The 27,242-nt window shown below is 39.3% G+C and overlaps 1 protein-coding gene and 1 long non-coding RNA gene across 10 annotated transcripts in view; one reads left to right on the forward strand and one right to left on the reverse strand.

Annotated features, from left to right (window-relative positions):
* The window catches only part of lnx1 (ligand of numb-protein X 1), a 282,074-nt gene that overhangs the window by 236,312 nt on the left and 18,520 nt on the right, over positions 1-27,242 (forward strand). For all 7 annotated transcript variants that reach the window (XM_069924659.1, XM_069924664.1, XM_069924660.1 and 4 more), the window contains 2 exons: positions 13,914-14,091; positions 16,353-16,584. In XM_069924659.1, coding sequence (XP_069780760.1) covers positions 13,914-14,091; positions 16,353-16,584 — 410 coding nt within the window. The remainder of the gene's footprint in view (positions 1-13,913; positions 14,092-16,352; positions 16,585-27,242) is intronic.
* Positions 403-26,901, reverse strand: LOC138757413 (uncharacterized). 3 transcript variants are annotated; one of them, XR_011353575.1, is made up of 4 exons: positions 26,722-26,901; positions 25,677-25,773; positions 16,390-16,468; positions 404-3,239 (listed from the first exon to the last, which is right to left on the reverse strand). It is a non-coding gene; the product is annotated as an uncharacterized lncRNA (long non-coding RNA). The 3 variants fall into 3 exon arrangements; XR_011353576.1 differs by lacking the exon at positions 16,390-16,468 and having other exon boundaries at positions 403-3,239; positions 26,722-26,899; XR_011353577.1 differs by lacking the exons at positions 404-3,239; positions 16,390-16,468 and adding an exon at positions 21,581-21,656 and having other exon boundaries at positions 26,722-26,900.

The following is a 27,242-nucleotide window of genomic DNA, read 5'->3' on the forward strand; positions in this document are numbered from 1 at the left end:
GGGATGGATTAAATTGAGATGTTTGCACAAAAATACCAACTTGAAATTTATGATAGGTCAGTTAGAAATTAATATTTTAAATTTTTATACATTTGTAAACAAAGCCTTTAGTCTCAAAAGATTACAGTTTCTTTTTATATTGGAACACAAGGCATTAGTCTGAGTGTAGAGTAGAATTTTCCATATGACAGGATGAGAGCATTCAGCCCAGAAATTCAAGACTGGCTCACAAAACAGCCCGACTTTATTTTCATTTTAAATTTCTGATATTACCATTAATTTTCCCCACATTATACTATTCACTACATAGTTAGGGTAATCTATCATGGCCAATTAATCTACCAGCCCATGCATCATTTAGCGAAATCCAGAGCACTTGGATGAAACGCATGCAGTCATGGAGAATATACAAACTTCATACAGATAGATCAAGAGGTAGATTGTTGGAGTTATTTGGCAGCAGCAGTATGCCAGTGCTGGAGAGGAATATGCTGGAATAAAAGAGCTGTCTTTCCATAACATTAATGGATAGCAAATCAGCAAACATATTTTACAATTTCTGAAAACTCCATACAAAAGGTAATAGTAGCTTGCAAATCATAAAAAGAATCATTTAATTTTAGATAAAGAATTTTTAAGAGGAAAGCCACATCTGTAATTGTGCCAAAAAAAAACACGAAGCATGTACAACACATATCTTGTAAACAAAAGTTCAGGATATGGGACACCAAAATGATGTCTATCGGCAAATCTTCCCCGAAGAAGTGATTGTTAGACTAAATATTTCTAAATATTTATCTCATCGTGAGCAAAAAGGTCAATTTAAGCTGATGTCTATCATAGAAAATTACTGAGAGGTTAGAGTTGCCGGAAGAACGGCTTAGACAGTGATGTAAAAATGTCAATGGAGAGTCACTGAGTGGACTCAGATGTATCTGAAGATAAACAACGTCTGCTTTCGGCCTGGATTTTATCAGCACTTATTCAGCTTACAATTACATGTTTATAAAATGGTTTTTTTTCCACATTTCCATTCATTTAGATTCTTCAGATAAAATAGTTTCTGCTTAGTCATATCTCTATTGAAGTGGTAAGTCCTGGAAAGATTTTGTAAAATATTGGCTTTTCTGAATTTTATCAGTATTGTGGAAATTAACTTAATGGAATGCCAAATGGAAAATTAAGCATTTGTAAATCAGCATAATTTATAAATCCTACCACTTTGCTGGCAAATCAATAAATGGTGGGTTAGTGTTGCTTCATGGCCTAATATACATGATCGCGCCTGCCATTTCAGTGCTGAACTGAGGAACTGTTGCGCATTTGGAATTCAATCTTGTGCTATTCCCAATGTTCTTCAACTTATAAGATGAAAAGATAAACTTTTAAGGGACCAAGACCAAGTTGGTATTTTCTCCATCTGCAATTCCTGTGGTCTTGCTCATGTGACTTGATGGAGAGTTCTAGATGATTTTGGTGTAACCACTAAGAATTTTGGTTTTATTTGCTCAATTTATTTTGCTCTCCAAATGTTAGAAACAACTACGACTTTCTAATCAGATTGAAACATTGATGTATTATTCAGATCATTTTGTTTTATTATTTGGGCAGGTCACACTTTTTACTCTTTTCAGAAAATGCTTAAATTCCGAGATATAAAATTTTGAATCTTGAATGTCAGTTTTTTATGCTGAGACTATTATATCATTTCTAAAATAACAGAAATGTCTTCTATCTGTTGAGATTGGGTACTGGTCACTCAACTGTTTTACCACAATCCAACACAAATTCGTGGGTTTAATTTTAAGCTGAAATAAAATTTTAAATATGTATATTTTAAAAAGTTAAATTTGGTTGGTCTGACAAAGTTGGAATTTTTACCATTTATCTCAACATAGCAGTAGAAAATTCACCATGCAGTTTTCAGTTGGTACTTAAAACAGATGTAATATTTGTGCCTGGAGAATGAGAAATACTGAGGGTTGGGAAATTCAGTGGAAAGAAAATGTTAACAGTTGTAACCATTTTTTTTGTGGAGAGGGCGGATTTTGATCAAGATGACAGCATCGCAATTGAGCAGATGCCAGAATTTTGTGGCACCCTGAAATAAAAACAAAAATATGCTGGAAAATTTAACAGATATGGCAGCATCTGTGGAAAGAGAAAGTATTGGTTTTAAGACCCTTTGGAGAAAGAGTACATAAGATAGACTGGTTTAATAGTCACATCGAAAAGCTAACACAACTGTGATAAGGTAGTCTTCATTTCTGTAATTTATTCAATTACAGCTGTTAACTGTGTAATGATTGTTCCAAAAATGGAAATTTACCCTTACAAATTCACAAATCATGATCCAAAGATCACAAGATAAAGGAAAAGAGTAGGCCATTTGGCCCGTCGAGTCTGCTCCACAAATACTCCTGAGCTAAACTGTTCTCGCATCTAGTTCCAAGTTCTGTCCATTTCCCCATATCCCTTGACAAATTAGATGCTTATCAATCTTCACCCTTAAACTCCCACAGCTGGATGTGGCAACGAATTCCAGAAATCCACGAGCCTCTGGCTAAAGATTTGAGAACTGAATAAATTTGCTTACATGGAATTAATGAGAAATAAAGATACAAAATTATTTTTTAACTCTATTTCTTGACATATGTGCAGAGATGTAACGTGGACCATTTTCTAGAAACACAGCACCCCAAGCCATTGTGATGCAGGATCGCTTGCAATTGATTTTTGTTGATCTGTTTCATTGACTGAAGCAAATTTAGCATAATTTAATATGGGGAAACCCAAATCCTGATGTACAAGAGTGGCATTTGCAACAGTATTACAAAATTCAATTAATTTCTCTTTTAGATTTGCTGACATAATTCTGAGATTTAAAAAATCTAAATCTTTCATGAGCATCTGTGCAAATCTTTGTAGCATAGATATTACAAAACTGGTTGAATTTTTAAACAGGAATGCAATTTTCTGTACATATGTTTTGTTTCTTCTGCTTTCTCCAACTTGGGTTCCTCTTTTTATGTAATTATCAGTCTGGATAAGCCCTGTTATATACAATCATGGAATTTTTGTTGCTCAAGATAGCATTTTAATGGTGACTGTGGAGATAAGTTTAGTACCCCCTTCATATTCTGAGCTCTACTCCTAGCTCTTCTGAATATTCTTGTTCTTGCTCACATTCTAAAAGTACTAGTGAAAGTTCTCCAGGTAGAAGGTTTTCTTTTATAAACCTGGAACAAAAGAGATTATTTAACAGTCATCATCCTTACTTGCTTGACTTCCATGTAAGCATTTCCTACATTTATTTACACAGTAACTAATGGTGAGATGATCCAAAAATGTTAAAGATAATTCCAGCACTGTCTAAATTTGAGGCATTCTGAGCTTACTGGCTTGGAGATGTGCAAAATGGAGCCTTCACTCACTTGCCATCTAAAGCTGGTAGAGTTCTCCATCTGTGACATATGCTGTAGCCTGGATAAGCCATCGATAAAATACACCATTTGTCTGTCCATGGTCCCTTTTTCTCCCCTCCCCCCCACCACTTCTCTCTCTCTCTCTCTCTTTATCTCTCTTACTTTCCCTCCGTCTCCTTCATCTCTGCATTTACAGAATCACTCCCACCCCTGATCAATTCTCACTTTTCCTCTCCTCTATGCATGTCCAATCATCACCTTTTGTCCTATGCTCCTCCCCCTGCCCTTTCTTCCCTTCTCCCCAGCCATTTTATTCAGGCACGTGCCTGCTTTTTGCTCATCCTTTGCAGAAGGCCTCAGGCCCCAAATTTTGGTTATATATCTTTATCTCCTATGGATGGTTCAAGACTTTCCTCCAGCATTTTTGTTTTTTTAATAGGAGGATCATCATTGAAATGTAAAATCTTGCTGAAGTCAGACCGCAGCTCTCAGACACCTCCTCCTACTTACCCCATTCACAGGACCCCACAACAGCACATCAAGCCACCGTCTCCAACATCATCTCCAATCTCATCACCTCTAGTAAACAACTCCTTCCCAAGGCCTCCAATCTTATTGTTTCCCAACCCTGCACTGCCCAGTTTTACCCCTTACCCAAGATATGCAAATCAAATTATCTGGGTAAACCCATTGTTTCCGAGTGCTCTTGTCCCACTGAACTAGTATATTCTTACCCGACTCTATCTTTTCTCTCCTGGTCCAATCCCTCTGTACCTATATCCACGATACTTCACATGCCCTCCATCTCTTCAATGACTTCAGATTCCCCAAACTGGATTGCCTCATTTTCATGATGGAAAATGTTCACAATCCATTTGCACCTCTGATGCATGATCAATTACACAAAAACTGAATTTGCTGAGAATGAAGGCTTTTATTTACAAGAGACGGACAGCATCCCTGTGTGGGTTACTCACTCTGACTTAGACTCAAACTGGGTGCAGGCTTGTGGCATGACAGCCTTTATGGGGAAGAAAAGGGAAGGAGTCACAAGCTGGCCAATGAGAGCAGGGTCAACCAGGAAAGGTTATGAAATTTACATATGGCAAATATATGCAATAGTGGTTTCACCATATTCACCCCATCTTTTTAAAAGGGATGTGATTAACCACTGCTGATAAGTTCAGTTTGTCCAGCAGTCTTCTTTGGTGTTGCGACTGGTGAGTCCCTGTCTGGGGGTCCTTGGTAGTTTCCACCAGTTTTGGCTGGTCCATCCCAGTTGGCCAGGCCGGATTGCTTGGCTGGGTTGGAGGGGTTGAGGGTGTGTGTATTGACAGTTAGCCCTGGCCAGGGTGGTGCGCATTGGGAAGGTGGCTCTATAAAAGTTAAAACATTGTGTTTCTGATTCTTAGTTAATTTTGTGCTTGTCTCTTTAAGAAAGACTATTGTTTGTAGTGTTACCATAGTGACTATGATATAATATGTCATAATATCCACACAGACTAAGAGCTTGTATCTCATTCTTCGACAAACTATAAAGGAGATGTAAGCTCAAGATAATTTTCTTTGAATTTGTCTTATTTCTTCTTATATCTCTTTAAAGATGAATATCGTTTTATTTTTTTAATACAGTAAATGCTTTGTTTATTCATCGTTATGAAAATCTTAATGCAAAGTTATCCAAAATGTTTATTTTTTTTTAATCAAAGAATTAAAGCTACATAAAGCAGCATCTACAAAGTGTGGTTTATTGGATTAATAAGATAGTAGTTTGGAGTATCATCCCCACATTTCCTTGAAGATGACACGTTTTGGAAAGTGTCATGTGTATTTTGATTCAAAGAAAATTATAATTGTGAACCTTTATTGGAAGAAAGGTCATAAAATTTGTCTGAAAGAACTCAACTTGTTAAAAGCAAAGAGACATTCTAGCTGTAAAAATAGAATATTCCAGAAGCCTCTATGAGAATATGTCTGTTAATTGCACAGTTTAAAATTGAGCTAAAGTCTTAGAAGACACCTGTGGCCTTGGTTCACAGCATCTCGCAAGAATCCCAGAAGAATATGTTCTTAAAGATTATAAACATAACTAAGCTTGTGTGCAGAACCACTCAAAGACAATTCAGAGAAATTCTCTTAAAGGGACCAAACAGGATACAAATTTGTTTACAGTTCCCAGGAACCAGGAAAAGCCAGGTGGCAGTGTGAAGAACCCAAGATGGAGAAGAAGTCTCGTCAGGCTAAAGACCTCGAGCAAACAGCTCCTCTCAAATAACTACTTGGTTGTTAGTTGAGCCAGCAAGGTGGACCGACAACGCTTGGCAGGAAGTTGGAGTGAGCCACCATAAAAGAAGTGGTTTCAACTACCAAGCAAGAAGAGGACACCATCAAGGCATTGCAGGCCTCATTAGCTGACTTAAAGGTTAGTAGAACTGCAACAGAATGTATGTTGCAAAGTCCCACTGGTGCTGTACTGAGCGAAATGCAAAAGATAGAGTCTCAATCAGCGGTATCTGAAAGTTCAGATGTGAATCCCGATGAGAGTATTTCCAATTTGAAGAGCATAGGATGATCTTCAAAGTCTTCAAAGGCATCTAGAGCAAGTACAACTTTGCATGCTATGGTGAAAGCAGACTAGACTACTGCCTGTGCACAACATCAGTGGTTGAAGAAAAGATATGCTTTAGAAGATATGGAAGCTGAAATGAAGATTCAGCAACTGAGACAAGAAGCTTATATCAGGAATCAGCAAATAAAACAAGAAGCCAAAATCAAGAAACAACAATTGGAGCAAGAAGAGCAACTTAAAAGGTACCAAATGGCTAGTGAAGAACAAATTAGATTATTGAATAGAGAGAAGAAATGACCAGAACTTGAGGAACAACATGCTATGAATATGGCAAAAAAGTCAAACCATTAGCAAGATCTATCACTGAAAGTGAAATACCCAAAGGGCTAGCATCTAAACTTCTAGCAGATCAATGGGTACCACAGTCACAAGAAACGAGTCGACTCGAGCAAGGAGCCACAGGTGATGCTGTGAGTGCTAAAATAACAATGACCAACCCTGTGGAAAGAGCTAGCGACATTCAATTTCTTCCGAGCACACAATATATGAATCTTCCCGAAAGGAGAGTATTTCAAAAAAGTTCAGCCATGCGAGTTGATAATTCTCAACCATTGACGTCTCTTCTCGTGTTGCTGAAGAACCAGCGACAAGTCAAGGATCTCAGCCAATGCCGTCACTTACATACCAGGATCCCCATCAATGCCATCAGTTACAACTCAAGTCCTATACCTATGGCACCAGTTTAAAATCTGTTTGCTCCATTCATAATAAGACAACCAGTGCAAGCCATGGTGGACAAGGCAATATAATAGTCCTCATAGCAATACACAATGAAATTTCTGCTATATTTGTGCAGCCACAAGTTTCATATGGTTTACCCAAGAAGGAAATTCCAGTTTTTAATGGAGATCCATTACAATATCTGACGTTCATGAAATCCTTTGAACATCGTGTTGAAAGTAATACTAAAATGCTAAAGATCGACTTTATTACCTGGAACAGAGTACTGGAGAACAGGGGAAGGAGTTAGTCAAAAGTTGCCAAAATATGAATCCAGTCCAAGGTTTTAAAAGGGCAAAAGAATTATTGCGTAATCGTTATAGCGATTAACATAAAATCACAAAGGCCCACATGGACAAGATTCTCTCTTGGTCAGCAATAAAATCCGGACACAAAGGCTTTACAAGTGTACGCACTCTGAGAGAATGTTGTAACACAATAAGAAGCAGTGTACATTTGCAAGAACTGAATTTGCTTGCTAACTTGTTGATAATTGTAAATAAATTCTTATCAGCTGAGTGACTTATGGAGAACCAAGGCTGCAGAGCTTAAGCATCTTTTGTGGACGTTGTACAATTCTTGGAATGGCATGCACATGTTAACACTGTACCAGTATTTGGAAATATTAAGGATACTTCAATAGTTCCTACAGATTGTAAAGAAATCTAAATCATCGTCTCAACAGAAACCAAAGGGAAATACCTTTGATATTGCTGTGTCAGATCTTCTTCTTTGGCTTGGCTTCGTGGACGAAGATTTATGGAGGGGTAATGTCCACGTCAGCTGCAGGTTCGCTTGTGGCTGACAAGTCCGATGCGGGACAGGCAGACACGGTTGCAGCGGTTGCAAGGGAAAATTGGTTGGTTGGGGTTGGGTGTTGGGTTTTTCCTCCTTCGTCTTTTGTCAGTGAGGTGTCAGATACAAGCACAAGAAAGAACAAGAGAAAAAAAAGAAAAAGGAAAGTCTGACTGTTCAGGAAAGCTGTTTGTATTGCAAATTTAGAAAGATGTTCATGATTGGAGAATCATGACAAGAAATTAACCTTTTTAAAGAAGAATGGAATATGTTTTGGTTGTTTGTGTAAAGGATACATCAACAAAACTTGTAATAAATGACTTATTTGTGATATATGCAGTTTAAAACATCCCATGTTATTGCATACTTAATGAAGTAAAATTGAGAAGGAAGTCAAACAATCTGAATCCAAGACTAAAAACCTAGTTAGAGTGAGAATCGTTGATGCTTTCTAATGTAATTGTCTGAGAGGATGAGCAAATGTAGGTTCTTGGGAGTCACTATCTCGGAAGATCTTTCCTGGAACCAACACACCAATGGCATCATGAAGAAAGCCTCTACTTCCTCAGGAGTTTGCGGAGGAGCTAGTGGAGTGTTCAAGTGAACCGGTACGGACTTGAAGGGCCGACATGGCCTGTTTCCGTGCTGTAAACGGTTATATAGTTATATGGAATGGTTCAGCTTCGGTTCAGACAAACAGTCTTATTGGGGCTTGTGACAAAGCCTTTCAATTGTTCCTGTACAGGTTAAAGCTAAAAAGGGGAACTTCATACTGAGAACCTATGCATTTTTTGATCCAGGAAGTACCGTCTCATTTTTACTGTTGAATTTATGAATAAATTTAATCTTCATGGTAAAAGATCACAGATCTTGTTGAAGATGATGAATGATGAAAAGAACATTGAAACTAATATAGTTTCAGGTTTACAGATTGCCGAATTGAATAGCAATGAATTTTGCGATCCTCCACATGTATATACTCAGAAGACTATGCATGTGAATAAGGAGAATATTCCCTATCAGGATGATATCAAACAGTGGGATCATCTAAAAGACATTTCTTACCCAAGATTGATGCTAAAATCGAGATGTTAATTGGATTAAATGTACCAAAAGCTCTTGAACCTCCAGAAATAATCTTGGAATGACAATTAATGGACCATTAGGAGGAAAAATAAATAATGATCAGGGGTCGTTGAATGTAATTGTCAACAGAATTTCAGTTGCCAAACTTAATGATCTGTGGAAACAACAGTTTAAAATTGATTTTCCTGAATGTCTCACAGATATTCAAGAAACGTCAAAGGAGGAAAAGCAGTTTCTGGATTTAGTTCCAAATTCTGTTAAACATGTTGATGGTCATTACTGTATAGCATTTCCTTTAAAGAAAAGAGAAATTTGTATGCCAGACAATAAAATAATTGCGAACAGCATATACTGAATTTGAAGAGAAAATTCAAGAGAAATTCTTCCTTTCATTTGGAATCTACCAATGTCTTGTTGGATGTGATGACCAAGGATTGTGTAGAAAAGGTATCAGAAGATATCTTGGAATGTAAGAGAATGGTATTTACCTCATCCACAAAAGGAGAAACTTCGTGTTGGATTGTGGAGCATCATTTCAAGGAGTTTCATTGAATTCTCATCTTTTACAAGGTCCAGACTTAACCAGTACTTTAATAGCTGTTTTGATGAGATTTTGTAAAGAGCCATTGCCATTGTAATTGATATTGAAGCGATGTTTCATCAAGTAAAAGTACCATCGGAAGATCGTAATTTTCTATGATTGTTATGGTGGCCTAATGGTGATTACACTAAAGAAATTATTAAATACAGAATGACAGTTCATCTATTTGGAGCAACTTCATCACTGAGTTGAGCAAATTTTGCTCTCAGGAAATGTGCTGAAGGCAATGAAGGCCAATTTAGTTCTCAAGCTATAAACATTTCAGAAATAATTTCTATGTTGATGATTGTCTTACTTCAGTGGTTTCAGAAAAAGCAGCAATAGATCTTTATCATGAGTTAAAAGAGATCTGTATTAAAGAGGTTTCTTTCTTATGAAATGGATTAGCAACAGTCGAGATGTATCGGCTGTTACTCCTGAGGCAGAAGGAGCAAAGGAGATAAAACATCTCAACTTGGATTGTTACCTTCTAGCTGTTGAAAGAATTCTAGGAGTGCAATGGTGTGTTCAATGTGAAGTTTTCAAATTCAAAATTGTTTTGGAAGAATGACCTTTGACAAGAAGAGGTATTCTTTTGATTGTAAGATCAATATACGATCCTTTGGAAATATTGGCATTAATAGCCAAGAAAATTCTGCAAGAATTATGCAGAAGAAAATTTAGATGGAATGGAACTACACCAGATTCCATCTCACAAGATTGGATGAATTGGATTGAGAATTTTAAAATGTTAGAAAATTTTAAAGTCAACAGATGCTTTAAACCAACAGGCTTTGGAATTGCCATATTTGATGAGGAGTTGGGCCTTCTCCACGTAGCTGGGGACCCACTGATAAGAGGAAATGTCCAGGCACCTATTCAAGGCCTTGAGTCAGAGGGGGGAGTGGGAGTTCTAGCAGGGGGGTGGATGCAGTCAGGGATGGGCCTGATGACTCCATTCTCTACAACGCAGCCTAGTATAGCCAGGCAATGTGTGCTGAAGACACACTTCCCTGTGTTATATTGTCAAATTTAGGTGTTTTGCAGTGTGGAGGAATTTCTGGAGGTTCCTAATGTAGCCTGCTTGTCGTGGCTGTAGATGGTGACATTGTCAAGATATGGGAAAGTGATCCACAGCTTGTGTTCATCCACCATCCAATCCATTTCCCTCTGAAAGACTGAAACTCCATTCGTGACTCCAAAGGGGATCCTCAGGAAGTGGTAAAGCCGACCATACACCTTGAAGGCAGTATACTGGCGATCTTCCGTGCGAATGGTGAGCTGGTGGTAGGCGGACTTAAGGTCTATGGTGGAGAACACCTTTAAGTGTGCAATCTGGTTGACCATGTTGGCTAAAAGGGACGGGTTGTATGCATGCAGCCGGGTGAACCTATTGATGGTCTGGGAGTTATCATTGACCATCCAGTGTTTCTCCGCACTCTTCACCACCACTACTTAGGCTCTCCAGGGGCTCATACTCTGTTCTATTACCCCCCTCAGTGAGAAGGCGTCTCACTTCTGACTTAATAAATGCACTATCCCCCGGCGCTAAATTGCTGACTTTTAGTAGCAACAGGTTTACAGTTACGGGGTATATATATTTTTTTCTTTGGCTTGGCTTCGCGGACGAAGATTTATGGAGGGGGTAAAAAGTCCACGTCAGCTGCAGGCTCGTTTGTGGCTGACAAGTCCGATGCGGGACAGGCAGACACGATTGCAGCGGTTGCAGGGGAAAATTGGTTGGTTGGGGTTGGGTGTTGGGTTTTTCCTCCTTTGCCTTTTGTCAGTGAGGTGGGCTCTGCGGTCTTCTTCAAAGGAGGTTGCTGCCCGCCAAACTGTGAGGCGCCAAGATGCACGGTTTGAGGCGTTATCAGCCCACTGGCGGTGGTCAATGTGGCAGGCACCAAGAGATTTCTTTAGGCAGTCCTTGTACCTTTTCTTTGGTGCACCTCTGTCACGGTGGCCAGTGGAGAGCTCGCCATATAACACGATCTTGGGAAGGCGATGGTCCTCCATTCTGGAGACGTGACCCATCCAGCACAGCTGGATCTTCAGCAGCGTGGACTCGATGCTGTTGACCTCTGCCATCTCGAGTACTTCGACGTTAGGGATGTAAGCGCTCCAATGGATGTTGAGGATGGAGCGGAGACAACGCTGGTGGAAGCGTTCTAGGAGCCGTAGGTGGTGCCGGTAGAGGACCCATGATTCGGAGCCGAACAGGAGTGTGGGTATGTCAACGGCTCTGTATACGCTTATCTTTGTGAGGTTTTTCAGTTGGTTGTTTTGCCAGACTCTTTTGTGTAGTCTTCCAAAGGCGCTATTTGCCTTGGCGAGTCTGTTGTCTATCTCATTGTCGATTCTTGCATCTGATGAAATGGTGCAGCCGAGATAGGTAAACTGGTTGACCGTTTTGAGTTTTGTGTGCCCGATGGAGATGTGGGGGGGCTGGTAGTCATGGTGGGGAGCTGGCTGATGGAGGACCTCAGTTTTCTTCAGGCTGACTTCCAGGCCAAACATTTTGGCAGTTTCCGCAAAGCAGGACGTCAAGCACTGAAGAGCTGGCTCTGAATGGGCAACTAAAGCGGCATCGTCTGCAAAGAGTAGTTCACGGACAAGTTTCTCTTGTGTCTTGGTGTGAGCTTGCAGGCGCCTCAGATTGAAGAGACTGCCATCCGTGCGGTACCGGATGTAAACAGCGTCTTCATTGTTGGGTTCTTTCATGGCTTGGTTCAGCATCATGCTGAAGAAGATTGAAAAGAGGGTTGGTGCCAGAACACAGCCTTGCTTCACGCCATTGTTAATGGAGAAGGGTTCAGAGAGCTCATTGCTGTATCTGACCCGACCTTGTTGGTTTTCGTGCAGTTGGATAATCATGTTGAGGAACTTTGGGGGACATCCGATGCGCTCTAGTATTTGCCAAAGCCCTTTCCTGCTCACGGTGTCGAAGGCTTTGGTGAGGTCAACAAAGGTGATGTAGAGTCCTTTGTTTTGTTCTCTGCACTTTTCTTGGAGCTGTCTGAGGACATATATATATATTGTATATATAAATATGTCTTTAAAAGAGATAGATTGTACGGGTTTAGATTGTAGGGTTTCAGTCTTGGGTTTAGATTGTAGGGTTTAGATTGTAGGGTTTCACTTCACAAACACAGTAACACTTCACAAAAGAGATCTCATTTAAAATGCAAGAGCTTACAGTTACGGGGTATATTATATTGTATATATAAATATGTCTTTAAAAGAGATAGATTGTAGGGGTTTAGATTGTAGGGTTTCACTTCACAAACAGTAATACTTCACAAAAGAGATCTCATTTAAAATGAAAGAGCTATGCATAAGGGGAGACTTCATGTCCACAGTGACTTTACAGAAACTTTGAAGTCTCCATAAGCATTTTTCACAAATAGGTGTTTATTGGATTGATGTTGTGAAGTAAATGGACTATTATCTTTAAAGTAACAGATGCCCAGGCAAAAACTGATCCCAGTGCTGCAATCTGGTTGCAGTTTGCCATTCATAGAGGGATCGTGTGGTTTTGCAAATAGAGAGAGAGAGAATTCAGTTTGGTAGTTTCATGGTGCCTTTTGGAGGTTGCAACAACAAGCTGGCAGGCTTGTTGAAAACCCCATTTTGAAGACAGGTTGTGAGTTCTGAGTTCAGCCTGTTGAAGCCAGAAAAAGTGTACTAGTAAATAACTGCGTTAGTAACCACATTTAATGACAAATGCAAGGTGTTCCTGGAATGGAATCTCCTAAAGGTGAATTCTAACAGAAAATGTGTGACTGAAGGACAGATTTAAGGACTACAGCAATTTACTGATAATCTATGTGGATTCTGCTCTTTGAGCATGGTAGACACAATAATCAATGTGTGATAGCTTTCAAAGAAATGCAGTGAGCAGCTCCTGTGTCTATGTGTGACACTTCATTAATCAAAAGGATCTGTGGAGCATTCTCAGCAACTTCAGCTGCCCATAAAAAAAAATTCACATCTGTTTAAGATGGCATGCAAGCTATGATCTTAGCCAACCTGTCCTCAGCAGAACCCAATCTTAGCAAAATCAAGTTAGGCAAGCCCATTACTTAATCACTCCTACCATATTGTTGTATCTCACAAATAAGCTTCTCCCTGGAGTATAAAATGAGGAGCACTTACATCATCTCAGGAGCCATCACTCAGGGAAGGCAGAAACTGATGTTGAAATTATTCATCACCTTCAATGCATAAGCAAAGCTGCTGCCAATGTGTCAAAAGGAGAATATCTGAAGCGCAAGTGCTCAAACCTGACACAAACTTCATGGAGGAAGGCCTTAAGCCCAAAAGGTCAGTAATATATATTTACCTCCAGTTTTCACTGCGAGACCTGATGCGTTCTTCCAACAATGCTTAGTTTTTTTAATTACAATCAGTATCTGCAGCTTTACTACAAGCCTTATGATTTACCAGCATCAGTGACATCTTCCCTCCTGTACATTTTAATACTTGAACTACTTGCACAGACATCTCAAAGCACTGAATGTTGCTGAAACTCCACTGTAAGAATAAGTAAATGAAAATAGGTGTCCCCTGCCAAAACCTAACCTTAATTATGAGCTGCATTTGTTAGAAGATGTATTTTGTATAGTACCCTAGACATATTTTGCTCTTGTGCCTAACAAATTATTTGTGTCTTTTCTAGAGTTTCCTTCATGCTTTCACATGCCATGAAAAGATAATCAATGTGAGCAAAGAAGTTCATGAGTCCTTGGGAATGACTATATCAGGAGGTCTTCTGAGCAAAGGCTGGGATCTTCCAATCTATGTTACAAATGTACATCCCAATGGATGCTTGGGAAATGATGGAAGAATAAAAAACGGCAAGATTTTTTTGCAAATGACATATGCAGTACTATTTTAAAAAGCAAATAGAATAAGTTCAGTCCTATGTTGCTTTAGCATTTATTGTACGTGTTTCTGGATGTTGTTTGTTTTCCTTTAAATTTATGCTCATACTTTTAAATTTAGACATCATGGTAATGGCCCCATGATCCCAGGCCTGCCAGATACCTCAATTAACCTTCAACCCCTGTATGTTTTGAAGGGTGGGAGAAAACCGGAGCACCCGAAGGAAAACCACACAGGCACAGAGAGAACGATAAAGTTCCTTACAGACTGTGCTGGATTCGAACCTGGGTCGCTGGTGCTGTAATAGTGCTGCACTAAACAATGCGCTAACTGTACCACCCTTTTAAACACAATACAATTTTGGGTAAACCAAAAAAAAAGGAACATTTTCCATTGATGGAGATGGGTTCCATCAATTCACGTCCACCACTTTGACTTTAGTGTCATCTAAACGTCGTTCAAGGGGCACCAGGCGACATTAATGGTGACCCTTTGTGTAAAGGCAGGCAGAGTGCAGTTTTGTGTCATATTACATGTTCTATAATAGTACATGACAATAAAGGAATCTTGAATCTCAAACCCTGTTCTGGGATTGGGAGATTTTGGCTTTTATTAACTAAACACAAAGATTTTAATCTACTTTCAGAGGAACATTTAGTCAGAATTTTAAAGGTATCCAAAATGTGTAAATTGTTACATGGACCGGAGATTTAACAAAGGTCTCGGCCCTAAGTCTGAACTCTTTCCATGTCTCACTCTTAGAGATCTAGGTTGTTAAATGTGATTTTTCATCATGTCGGATGAGTTTCACTCAACAACCCTGTAAATTAAAATAATGGTTACTGGATTGGCAGAAGTTGTCCTGTTGTTTGGAGTTGCATTTCACAATATTGTATCTCAATCTCAGTTGTTTTTATGGTTGACTGAAGGAAGAATCATTAAAGAATTCAAACAGGAAATCAATCCAGACTGCTGTTGACCACTTCCTACTGAATCACTGGAGCAAGAGATGGCGAACTGCCAATTCAAGATTCATTTATTATCATAGTAATAAAACAGTGTCATATTATATGAATTTCTTTTTGCCTGCTGCAAGACAGACAGATTAGCCACCGGCAGGAATTGCCTAAGGGCCTCTTACAGACACAGTCAGAGAGAGAGAGAGAGAGAGAGAGAGAGAGAGAGAGAGAGAGAGATGCAAAAGAGAGTTTCCCCCCCCCCCACCCCACCACTGAATGTCCGTAGATTCACCTCCAGTGCTTCCGCAGTCCTTGCAGCCACACAGACCAAGTCCAAACCTTTGGCAACCTGAGCTCCAGATCCGAACCTCCAACACAGTCAGAAACCCTTTGGCACCTCCTCGCATCCTGATTCTGATATCTGGTACTCCTCCAGCCAGTTCGAGCCAATCTCCAGCAGCCCACAGCCCCGGGGTGAGTTTCCTGACAGCAGTCTCCAGCAGCCCACAGTTTCCATGGGTTGCTCGCCATGAGTTTCCAGCATTCTGCCGCATGCACTGGTCCCTCAGCCACAGAGCCCCTCACTGGTCCACCACCAGCGTCACTGTCCCTGCAGATTGTCTCCACTTCTCCTGTTCAGACGATGCGTGATCTTCCTGTCCTCTGGTGTCCTGCTCTAGTCTTCTGCTTCCCCAGAGTCTTTAGCCCCTCGTGGCTGCTGCCGATTAATGCACCGCTATCTTGGGTGCAGACCTGCGGTTGCGGGATTTCAATGAAAACCACCATCGGCTCCCTCAGCAGGTCATTCAGAGCTCCAGCAGCACCACTCTCTTTCAAAGATTCCTTTGTTGATGTCCCATATATCAAATGAAAGAAAAAATACAGTGCATGGAAAAAGCTGCTAAGTAATGACATTGATGTCATGCTCAGGACAATTTCCAAGAGTTCTATGTAAAGTTTTCATTTTAACCATGTCTCATTCATTAGACAAATGTTGAATGAAATTTTTTTAAAAATATATTTATATATATATATATATATGTGTGTGTGTGTGTGTGTGTGTGTGTGTGTGTATATATTGTTTACTGTCATATGTACTGGGTAACAATTCAAAGCTTTTGTGTGCTATCCAGGCAAATCAACTCATACACATGAACAGCATGCAGGGTATAGTGTGGGATATGGAAGGTAGCATAGTCAATGAAGCAAAGTCAAGCTTGTCCATTTCAAAGTATAAAATGAACTTCTGATTTATGTACTTACTTTGCCCTTAGGTGACATTCTGTTGAATGTAAATGGTATTGAACTTACCGGTATGACGCAAAGTGAAGCAGTGCCTATCATAAAGCAGAGTGCAGCCTCCACATCTGTTATTTTCAAAGTTTTGGAGCTAAGGGTAGCAGAAAAAGACAATGCTGATGGCCAAATACATCCCATCTGCAATCAAAGCAACTTACTCGAAGAGGACTGGTCACCATCATGGAATATGTGGCTTGTATTACCTCGGTGAGTTCTCAGTCACATTCAGTTATTCTCTGTTAATTACAACCTTTTAATACCAAACAAAATCTGAAAGAGTTTGATTTGCAATACATACAACTTTCCTGAAATAGTATTTTGGATTTTATCTCTAATATAGTACTATTAACAATCTGAGGTTAGTAAAGATTTGGTTCATTTATATATTGAAACTATGAGCTGTTAAGGTGCAGTATTACTCGAATTCAAAAATACGTTTGTACTGCAGGGCTGGAAGAAAATGTAACTGTATAATGTGGCATATGAATTCTCAGCAAATTGGCAAATTTCAATGGAGAAATGCACCTTCATTATCATTTCTTAACCAGTGAAATGGTATAGGTCACAAAGGACACATCAGTGACCTGTACATAGGATAATACTTTACACTGAAAGAACTTAAGGCTCAAAGATAACTGTATTAGATATTTTTTGAGTGTGAATGAAAGGCCATGTACTTGGTTCCCAAAGGATTGATTGCATGGCCATATCATCAAAACTCTGAGTAATCATTCATTAAATCCTGAGATCCATTGAGAAACTGACTATAGGGGAGGGCCTATGAACATAATGGCTATTGGTTCCCCTTTGCAATGTCCTTTTAATGTAATCTGGTACAATAAAATCCAAATGGCTCTGCCGTTCACTTTTGTATAACATTTATGGAATTCCTCTTTACCTTGGATGTTGTGGGATATAACATTAGTTGTTTGTAATGTCCCATGGCTTTCAAAATTTCACTCTCTATGTACCAAGCAGTTTCTTCTACATATCTAGGAATACTGGCTGCCCTTGGGTTTCCTCATATGTGATTAAAAACAAAAAAAAATCTGCAAATCAGCCATTCTCAACCTTTTGGGCTGTGGCCCCCCCTTAGGATACTGCTCAAAGCTTATGGGTCCCTTTCCCTGTGAAAGAGCCAAGTTTCATTGGTTTCTTCGGTACTGTTCTCCCACTGACTAAATTTAAAACGTGAAAAATATTTTATAATTTTTGTCCATGGCTCCCCTTAAATGTGTTATGGCCCCAGGGTGAGGGAGGGGGCATATTGACTTTGTTGGGAATGGCTGCTACAAATACTCAACAAATTAGGCAGTATCAACAGAGAGAGGAAAACAGAATTAAATACTCAGATCAGTGACATTTTACTAGTTGTTGACCTGAAATGTTAAATACATTTATTCCTTCACAAATTCTCCCTGACTTGGTAATTATTTCTGGATGTGCTTTTTTCAGATTTTCAGCACCTGCAGTATTTTGCTGTTTGTTTATTTTTCCCATAGTCTTTCCCATAGTCACATTCCCATTGTCTGTACTCTACAGCCTGTATACTTTTTTATGCAGTTAACTTTAATATCTAACATGAAATAGAGAAATGTTAGGAAACATATTTCAGAATATTAGTCAATCAAGGAATATTTTTCTAATTTTATTACTGAATGAGATTGCATCTTGTAGCAGATTTCTTGTAAGTCTTGCATTTGTTTATTTATTGGCATTATTATCATTTACTTTAAGCCATTTTAAAGTTGCTCAGTAATTAATAAGTTATGGGTGGTCATTCAGCACAACTGGCTTTAAGGTGGTCCTCAGCAGAGCAATCCCATCAGCCTCTTTTCCCTGCACCCCTACAAGATTCTTTCTGCTATGCATATCGACTTCTCTTTGATTCTTATGCAAATGACCTACAATACAAATGATTTACAACAGCTTCTCAACCTGCCAGCGCATTGTTAATGCAAGGAGAAACAAGACCACACGGACACAGTAGGTTTACCCACACAGATCTGTCAAAATAAAGCTAAACACTCTTGGAGACATTCAGTAAATATGCTGAAGATCGTCAACAAGACTCACAACCATATTGTCATCATTTAAGATTGTCAATTGCAGTTATAATCTTAAGCATTTATCTTGCTATACATTTCTAATCTATAGTAAATGTAAGAACAAGAAGCAGAATAGACCGATCAACTTATGACACAAGGGATTGTTATTGAAGCAGGAGATGAAGGTGTTTTGGTCAGGAACTCAGTCCTGAGGAATTTTCACAATACTCCCCGAGCAGTGATGACTGATCTCCAACAAGTTTATTTATCGTCTAATTATAACAGTAGAGCTCGACGAAACAATGTTCTTCAGTCCATATGCAAACACACATACAGATGAGTACAGTACATATATAAGTATACATAAAATAAATCTTATTAATAAATAGTGGAGTCTCGGAGAGTTATTTTAGCAGGTTCATCAGTCATTCAGCAGGTCTCACTGCCCGTGGGAAGAAGCTGTTCCTCAGCTTGATGTTATCTCTTTTCCAACAGGAGTAGCTAGAAAATATTGCACATGGAATGATAAGGGTCCTTGGTGATGTTACAAGCATTCTTTAAACAATGATCCCTGTAAATCACATTGATGGTGGAGAGACCCCAGTCATTCTCTCTGCTGCTTTTATGGACCTGTGAATTGAACTCCAATCCATTGCACAACAGCAGCTGTACCACACTATGATGCAGCCGGTTAGTATGCTCTCGATAGAGTTCCTGTAGAAAGTTGATAGAATAGTGGCTGTATCCTTGCTTGCCTCAGCATACTAATGGCAAGTGACGAGATGTTGTATGATCAGGATAGGTTACTTAAGTGAACTCCAAGGAACTTGGTGGTCTCTTCTCTCCACTACCAAGCTATTAATCTGTAGTGAAGGCTGGTCTTCCTGAAGTCCACAATCGTCTCCTTTGTCTTCTCCATGATGAGATTCAGGGTGTTATTTTCACACCATTTCATGATATTTTCCACCTCTTCTCTGTAGTGCGACTTGTCATTGTTGCTGATCAGGCCAACTACAGCTGTGTCATCTGCAAACTTGATGACTCTGTTGGTATTGGATCTGGTGATCACAACCAACCTTCCCAGCACAGGTACAACTCCAACTCTTGGAATCTCGTTCTTGTGCGTTTACTTCATTTGGACCATGGTTCCTTGATGCCACATTTGGCCAAATGTTATTTTGATGTCAAGAACAGACCGTCTCACCTCTGGAATTTAGCTTTTTGGTCTGCGTTTGGTCAAGGCTGCAAAGAGGTCTGGAATCAAGTGGTAATCCTGCAAAAATAAAACTTGGCACTGTTGATCAGATTATTAGTAAGTGGCACTTTAAAGCATGGTTGATGCACCTTCCATCATTTTGATGATTGAGAATGGCTTGATGGAGGATTTGTCCTGAATTTTGTGAACGTAATTTTTCAGTTTGCTGGATAGGTTGCTGATGTTGTAACTGAACTGGAACAGCTTGGCGAGTGGTGCATCTAAGTCTTCAGTATTACAGCTGGAATAGAGTTTGGTTTTATAGCCTTATTGGCTTCTGCAATGATAGGGATCTTGGAAGAAGCCAAGATGGATCAGCATCTTGATATTTTGTCAGAATGTGGATGTGAATGTTTCAGTCTTGTGTTCAGCACTCACATGCTGGTTCTTGGTAATATTAAGTATGGGTTGTTTTAAAGCAGTCTGATGTTCGCTCTTCAATTATTCACCAGCATTCATGACTAGGTTTGGAGGGAATTGTAGAATTTTTGTCCTATCTTCTGGTTATGGATCTTAGCATTGATGTCCAGAGGGGTCTTAAAATGCAAATACATAGTTCACTGAAAATGGAAAGTAGATAGTGCACTAGAGAAGAGAAACCAGCTAGCCTTCATTGATCAGTACAATGAGTATAAAGGTGGAAAGTCACAAGGCAGCTGTATAAATTATGGTAAGGCTGAATTTGGAGTACTGTGTATAGTTTTTGTTGCCCCATTGGAGTCCTGTTAAGTTCTGATTAGTGGTTCTTCCAGACAATGATAGCAGTGGATGCCTTTGAAGATTGATGGGGGAGGTAAAGAGGTCAATGTTATTTTCTGTATCAGAGTCCAAGTATAGGTATTGTACAAAGTTTCCAGTGGAGTTGTATAGGCCATTTGATCAATAAGAATACCTTCAATGTAGTTCAAGGGTAAGATAATAAGTCTTTGACAACCTCAACTATTTTCTTGTGAGAGATGTGGTACAAGCTACTTGAGGATTTTTCTTCTGCCTTTGTAAGAGGTTATCTGCTCTGTACTCTTTAAACACTATATTGACAACTTGTATAGTTATTTTCATCTGTCCACAAAACAATATTGATAACACTCTAAAATTAGAGGTCTCAAACAAAAATAAATAATTCTTAAGCATCTGTATATCTGATCATTAAGTAAAATGCATAATTTGATAACCAATTAATATTTTTGTACTTGTGCTATATGTAGCCTAGGTTTAAAATTTAAAGTTTTTGGATCAATGCCCTTGCTTCAAAAACACTTTCTCCAGAGTTAATTGACCAAGCACACACAATCTTTGGAGCAACAGTGTTCCAGATTTCAACTGCCCATCATCTGCTTCACAATTTCTAAATTGCTTTGCTGCAATTTAAATTATGCTTCCTTGTTCTGGACTCAATTAGAGGAAATGATTCCTCTCCACCATATTGTAAGTATGCCTGCCAACTTATTCTCCTGTGAATACAGAATACCACTAGTTCCAACTTTGCTCTAAGAAAAATGTCCATGTTACAACCATGCCTAATCCATTCAATTTTTGCAAGATGCTGCAAATTTCTCCCATATCAACCCTAAGAAAATGCTGGACTTTGATATCTCATTAACTGTTGACAGAGCAGATAAAGAAGGATTGTTCCCTAATACTGTAAATCTGTCAGACTCCAAAAGGTTTATAGTACAGTAATTAGGCTAGAGTTGAAAGCTACAAATTTGCATGTAATTTCTCATCATAATATAAATCACAAGTACATAAGTGTTGTAACTAATATTTTGAATGCCTGGCTCTATTCCTTGGTATTTCTTATGTTGTGCAAGACAATTGTTGTTTATTTTGTACTTAACAACAGTTGTAAAGAATGTTTAAACAGAACGTGGAACATTTACAGTTTCAATATTAGTTCAGTTGGGATTGATTTTGTCTTTCCACGGCCAGTTCAGGAATGTAAGTGCTGTGGTTTACTGCTGAAATCTTGTTGACAGCTGTAGAGAATGAACTAGTGTTAATTACAATTTCAGGAATTTTTAAGAGTGGTGCCTAAGCCAACATCAGTTACAAATATATTTCTCACCAAAATTCTGCTGGACCAAACTGACAAGTAGTCATTTAACACTTGGCTGCGCCTGCCAGTCAGAACAATCTGTTTTATCTTGATGAATGGCTCAGGCCAGAAATGTTGGTAACATATCTTTACTTCCCATGGACGCAGCGAGACCTGCTGAGTTCCCAAGCGTTTCTGTGTTTTTATTTTAATCCTTTTTATCACACAATATTTCTGTACACTTGGAAGATATTTAGAACCACAGAACATGATAGCACTGAAATGGGCCCCTTTGGCTCTTCTAGTCTGCGTGGAACCATTTTATTCTTGTCTAGTTTCCCTGATGTGCACCATCCATAGACCTCCATACCTCTTCCATCCATGTACTTATCTAAATTCTTCTTAAATGTTAAAATTGAGCCTACATTCACCATCTCTGCTGGCAGCTCATTTCACATCTCACCACTCTCTGTGTGAAGACGTTCCCCTCATGTTCCCCCTGTACTTTTCCCCTTTCACTCTTAAACCATGTTCTCTGTTTTGTATCTCATCTACCCTCAATGGAAAAAGCCTACCTTTTTAGCCCCCTCATAATTTTAAATACCGCTAATAAAATCTTCCCTCATTCTTTTATGTTCCAGGGAATAAAGTCCTAACCTGTTTAACCTTTCCCTGTAACTCAGTTCCTGAAGTTAGAGCAACATCCTAATAAATTTCCTCTGCACTCTTTCCATCTTATTGATATCTTCCCTGTAGTTAGGTGTCCACAATTGCACACAATTCTCCAAATTTGTCCTTACCAATGTTTTGTTCAACTTTATCATAACATCCCAACTCCTCTTCTAAATACTTTGATTTATGAAGGCCAATATGCCAAAATCTCTCTTTACAACCCTATCCACCTGTGACACCACTTTCGTGGAATTATGTATCTGTATTCTCAGAGCTCTCTGTTCTGCTGCACTCCTCAGTGCCCTACCATATGTATGTTCTTTCTTGGTTTGTCCTTACAAAATACAACACCTCACACTTGTCTGCATTATATTCCATCTGCCATCATTCAGCCCATTTTTCTAACTGGTCAAGATCCCTCTGCAAGTTTTGAAAAACTCATTCACTGTCCACAATGCCTCCAATCTTGGTGTCACCTGCAAACTTGCTAATCCAATTTTCCACATTATCATCCAGATCATTGATATAGATGACAAACAACAATGGTCCCAGCACCGATTCCTGAGGTACACCACTAGGCACAGGCTTCTAGTTTGAAAAGCAATCATCCACCACTACTCTCTGGCTTCTCCTATTGTTGAATCCAATTCACGACTTCATGAATACCCAGCATCGGAACCTACCTGACTAACCTCCCATATGTGATCTTCTAAAAGGCCTTCCTAAAGACAATATATACAACATCCACAGCCTTTTCTTCATAAACTTTCTTGGTAACTTCCTCAAAAAATTCTATAAGATTGGTTAAACACAACCTGCAACGCACAAAGCCATGTTGACTAACCATATCAGTTTCTGGCTATCCAAATAATTGTATATCTGACCTGTTAGAACACCTTCCAATAATTTACCTACTACTGATGTCAGGCTCACTGGCCTGTCATTTCCAGGATTAGTTTTGGAGCCGTTTTAAGCAATGGAACAACATGAGCTACCTCCAATCCTCCGGCACCACATCTGTGGCTAAGGACATTTTAAATATTTCTCCCAGAGCCCCTGCAATTTCTACACTAGCCTCCCTCAAGATCCAAGGGAATATCTTGTCAGCTCAAGGGATTTATCCACCCTTGTTTGCTTTAAGACAGAAAGCAATTCCTTTTTAATATATACAGGTCCCCTAACCTCACTGCTTGTTTTCCTTACTTCCCACAACTCTGTGCCCGTTTTATGAATGAATACTAATTAAAAAAAAACATATAAAATCTCCTCCATTTCTTTTGGCTTCATACAAAGTCGACATCTCAGATCTTAAAGGGGACCAATTTTGTCCCTTACCATCCTTTTGTTCTTAATATACCTTAGGATTTTCCTTCAAATTGTCTGCCGAATAAATCTCATGGTCTCTTTTAGCCTTCCCAATTTTTTTCTTGGTTTTTCTTGCATTTTTTATACTCCTCATTTACTCCATGTTGCCTATACCTTCTATACACATCCCCAATATTCCTCGAAAAGCAAGGTTCCCTCTTCCTGCTAACCTTGCCTTTAATCCTGACAGGAACCTACAAATTCTGTACTCTCAAAATTTCACCTTTGAACGTCCTTCATTTTCCTTGCACATCCTTGCCCAAAAACAATGCCCCAATTCATATATTTTAGATCCTTTCTCATTTCCTCAAAATTACCCTTTCTCCAATTAGAATCTGAACCCAAGGCCCAGACCTATCCTTCTCCATAATTAACTTGAAACTAATGGCATTATGATCACTGGACCCAAAAAGTTCCCCTTCACACATACTTCTGTCACCTGCCCTGTCTTGTTCCCTAAAAGGAAATCCAGTATTGCATTCTTTTTAGTTGGTACCTGCATATATTGATTTAGAAAACTTTCCTCAACACGTTTGACAAACTCCAAGCCATCCAGCCCTTTTACAATTTGGGAATCCTAATCAATATGTGGAAAATTTTATAGTACAGTATTTAACCTATTGAATTTACATCCTGCTTTCTGAAGAACAATGGAGTAAATTCCATTCTCCTTTTCTTACCCCCTAACCCTACATTTCCTTTTTCTGAGTTTCTTTAAATTCTTTTTCACACTATTATTGAATTTGTAGCCATCATCTTAATTGTGGTTTGTAACGTACATGTATTGTGCATATTTGCTTATGTCAACTCGGCTACCTTTTTCAATCACTTTAAAGCGATGCCCTCTTTGTATTGAACTTCTTCTTTCTTTGGCTTGGCTTCGCGGACGAAGATTTATGGAGGGGGTAAAAGTCCACGTCAGCTGCAGGCTCGTTTGTGACTGACAAGTCCGATGCGGGACAGGCAGACACGGTTGCAGCGGCTGCAGGGGAAAATTGGTGGGTTGGGGTTGGGTGTTGGGTTTTTCCTCCTTTGCCTTTTGTCAGTGAGGTGGGCTCTGCGGTCTTCTTCAAAGGAGGTTGCTGCTCGCCAAACTGTGAGGCGCCAAGATGCACGGTTTGAGGCGATATCAGCCCACTGCAGGCACCAAGAGATTTCTTTAGGCAGTCCTTGTACCTTTTCTTTGGTGCACCTCTGTCACGGTGGCCAGTGGAGAGCTCGCCATATAACACGATCTTGGGAAGGCGATGGTCCTCCATTCTGGAGACGTGACCCACCCAGCGCAGCTGGATCTTCAGCAGCGTGGACTCGATGCTGTCGACCTCTGCCATCTCGAGTACTTCGACGTTAGGGATGAAAGCGCTCCAATGGATGTTGAGGATGGAGCGGAGACAACGCTGGTGGAACTTCACAGCCATGGGAAAACACTTCTTTTTATTTATTCAAATCTAAGTAACCAAATAAGATTGGTTACTTTCTGGCTATTTGTACTGTTTATTTGTAGAGAATTGGAACCACTTAACCTTTAATAACCTCGAGATGACCTGCTGTCTAATATTTGTATGTACCTTTTTTCAGCCTTGTACTTCCTTTAATTATTTGTTGTACCAAAATGTAACACAGAAAAGTGTCTGATAAAATTCATTTGCCATGTGCCCATTAATTTCCTCAGGCTCAAGCATCTTGCTTGTTAGTTGGCTCAGTGACTTTAACTTTCATAACAATTCCTGCAGGTTTTAAATCCATAGTGCTACACCTCTTTTATTTTATTAGCTTTAATTTTGTTTACAACTAATATATACTATCAAATGCCCAATATATACTACTTCAACTGCGGTGCTCTAATCTAATAATTTCTATATTATCCAAAAGCTAAATTAAGTTGATCAAAAGTGATTTGCCTTTAATAATCATATTGGTTCACCTTTTGACCATTTACTGTTTTTTTTAAAGATGATCTCCAAAAGCTTCTCATCACTGATCAAACTGGCTGGCTTGTAATTTCCAGGTTTAGCCTTCCTCTGTTAAACAGAGAAACAACACATGCAATATGTCAGACATTTGGGTTAGGTTTGTATTCAGTCCATTTTGAATGTTAGTAATGTAGAGTTGGTGCATAGAGCTTGATCAAAACATTTGCAGGTGATAAAAAAAATTGGTTGTGTTTGATGTTTGCAACGGCTATTACTTGAAGAATATTGATGATCTAATTATTCAGGTAGAAAAGAGGCAAATGCAATTGAATTTAGAAGCATGTGGCACAACAAAGCAACAGAGTATACAATAAATTGCTTTATATTGGAAATGTAGAGGGGACACTGGCACGTGTGTTCTTAGTTTTCTAAAGGCAGCAAGATAAAATGGTCAAAAGCCATCAAAATTGTAGTACATCTTTCTTATTGTATTCTCTGCCATTATTAGCCCATACACAGGAATGTTATACTAGAACTGAGTACCACACTGGTTATATATAGCTTGTGCACTGTGCCTGGTGCTGGTGAAGAAAAATGGGATTGCACTGGAAAAGTTGCAGTGAAGATTTGGGGATATTGCCAAGATTGGAAAAAAATTATTCATGAGAAAAGAATATCCAGGATGGGGTTGTTTTCTTCAGAATATAGGAGACTGCAAGGAGATAAGAGAAACCTAGAAGAGTATAGCACAGGAAGAGGCACTTTGACCCATGATGTTAATGCCAACCAGATGCCAATTTAAACTAATCCCACTTGCTTGAACATGGTCTATATCCCTCCATCCCTGGTTGTTTATGTGTATATCTAAAAGCATCTGAAATGTTGCTGTCATATGTTGCTGTCCACCACCTTCACTAGGTTCCAGGTGCATACCACTCTTCAAAAAAAAAACACATGCTTTACACATCTCTCTTAAGGTTTCCTCCCCTCGCCTTAAAGCTATGTCCTCTGGTATTTGTCATTTCTACTCTGCGATATAGATTCTATCTTCCCTACCTGTACTTCCATCATGTCTCCCTCTGACACTCCAGAGAATGTAGTCCAGGTTTGTTAAACCTTATAGCTAATACTCTCACATCCAGGCAATTTGCTGGTGAACTACTTCTGGACCCTCTCCAAAGCCTCATGTGTCCTGTAATTTTGCAACAGAATTGGACCCAATATTCCAACTGTAGCCTAGCAACGTTTTATACAGATGTGACATAGCAACCAAATGTCACACTCAATACCAAGCTGATAAGGGGAAGTATGCTGTACACTTCCTGTTGTGAGAATGAAAAAAGACATGGTGGCTGCTTTTCAAGCTTTATCAACTTAATTGTATTGTCACAATTAAAGTTACAGTTTGAAACAGTTAGAATTTAAAAGAAAGGCGCAAGGCAGCAGCTAGAAGCTGATTGGAGCAAGAGAGGTCAGGTGACCTGAGGTGCGGTGGCAGCCAGGATCAACTAATTATGAAATGCAAGCTCATTAACCAAAATGGTGGGAGTGTGGAATGAACTGCCAGCTGAGGTGGT

Source organism: Narcine bancroftii, chromosome 3 (assembly GCF_036971445.1).
Source record: "Narcine bancroftii isolate sNarBan1 chromosome 3, sNarBan1.hap1, whole genome shotgun sequence".
In the NCBI taxonomy this organism is placed as follows: domain Eukaryota; kingdom Metazoa; phylum Chordata; class Chondrichthyes; order Torpediniformes; family Narcinidae; genus Narcine; species Narcine bancroftii.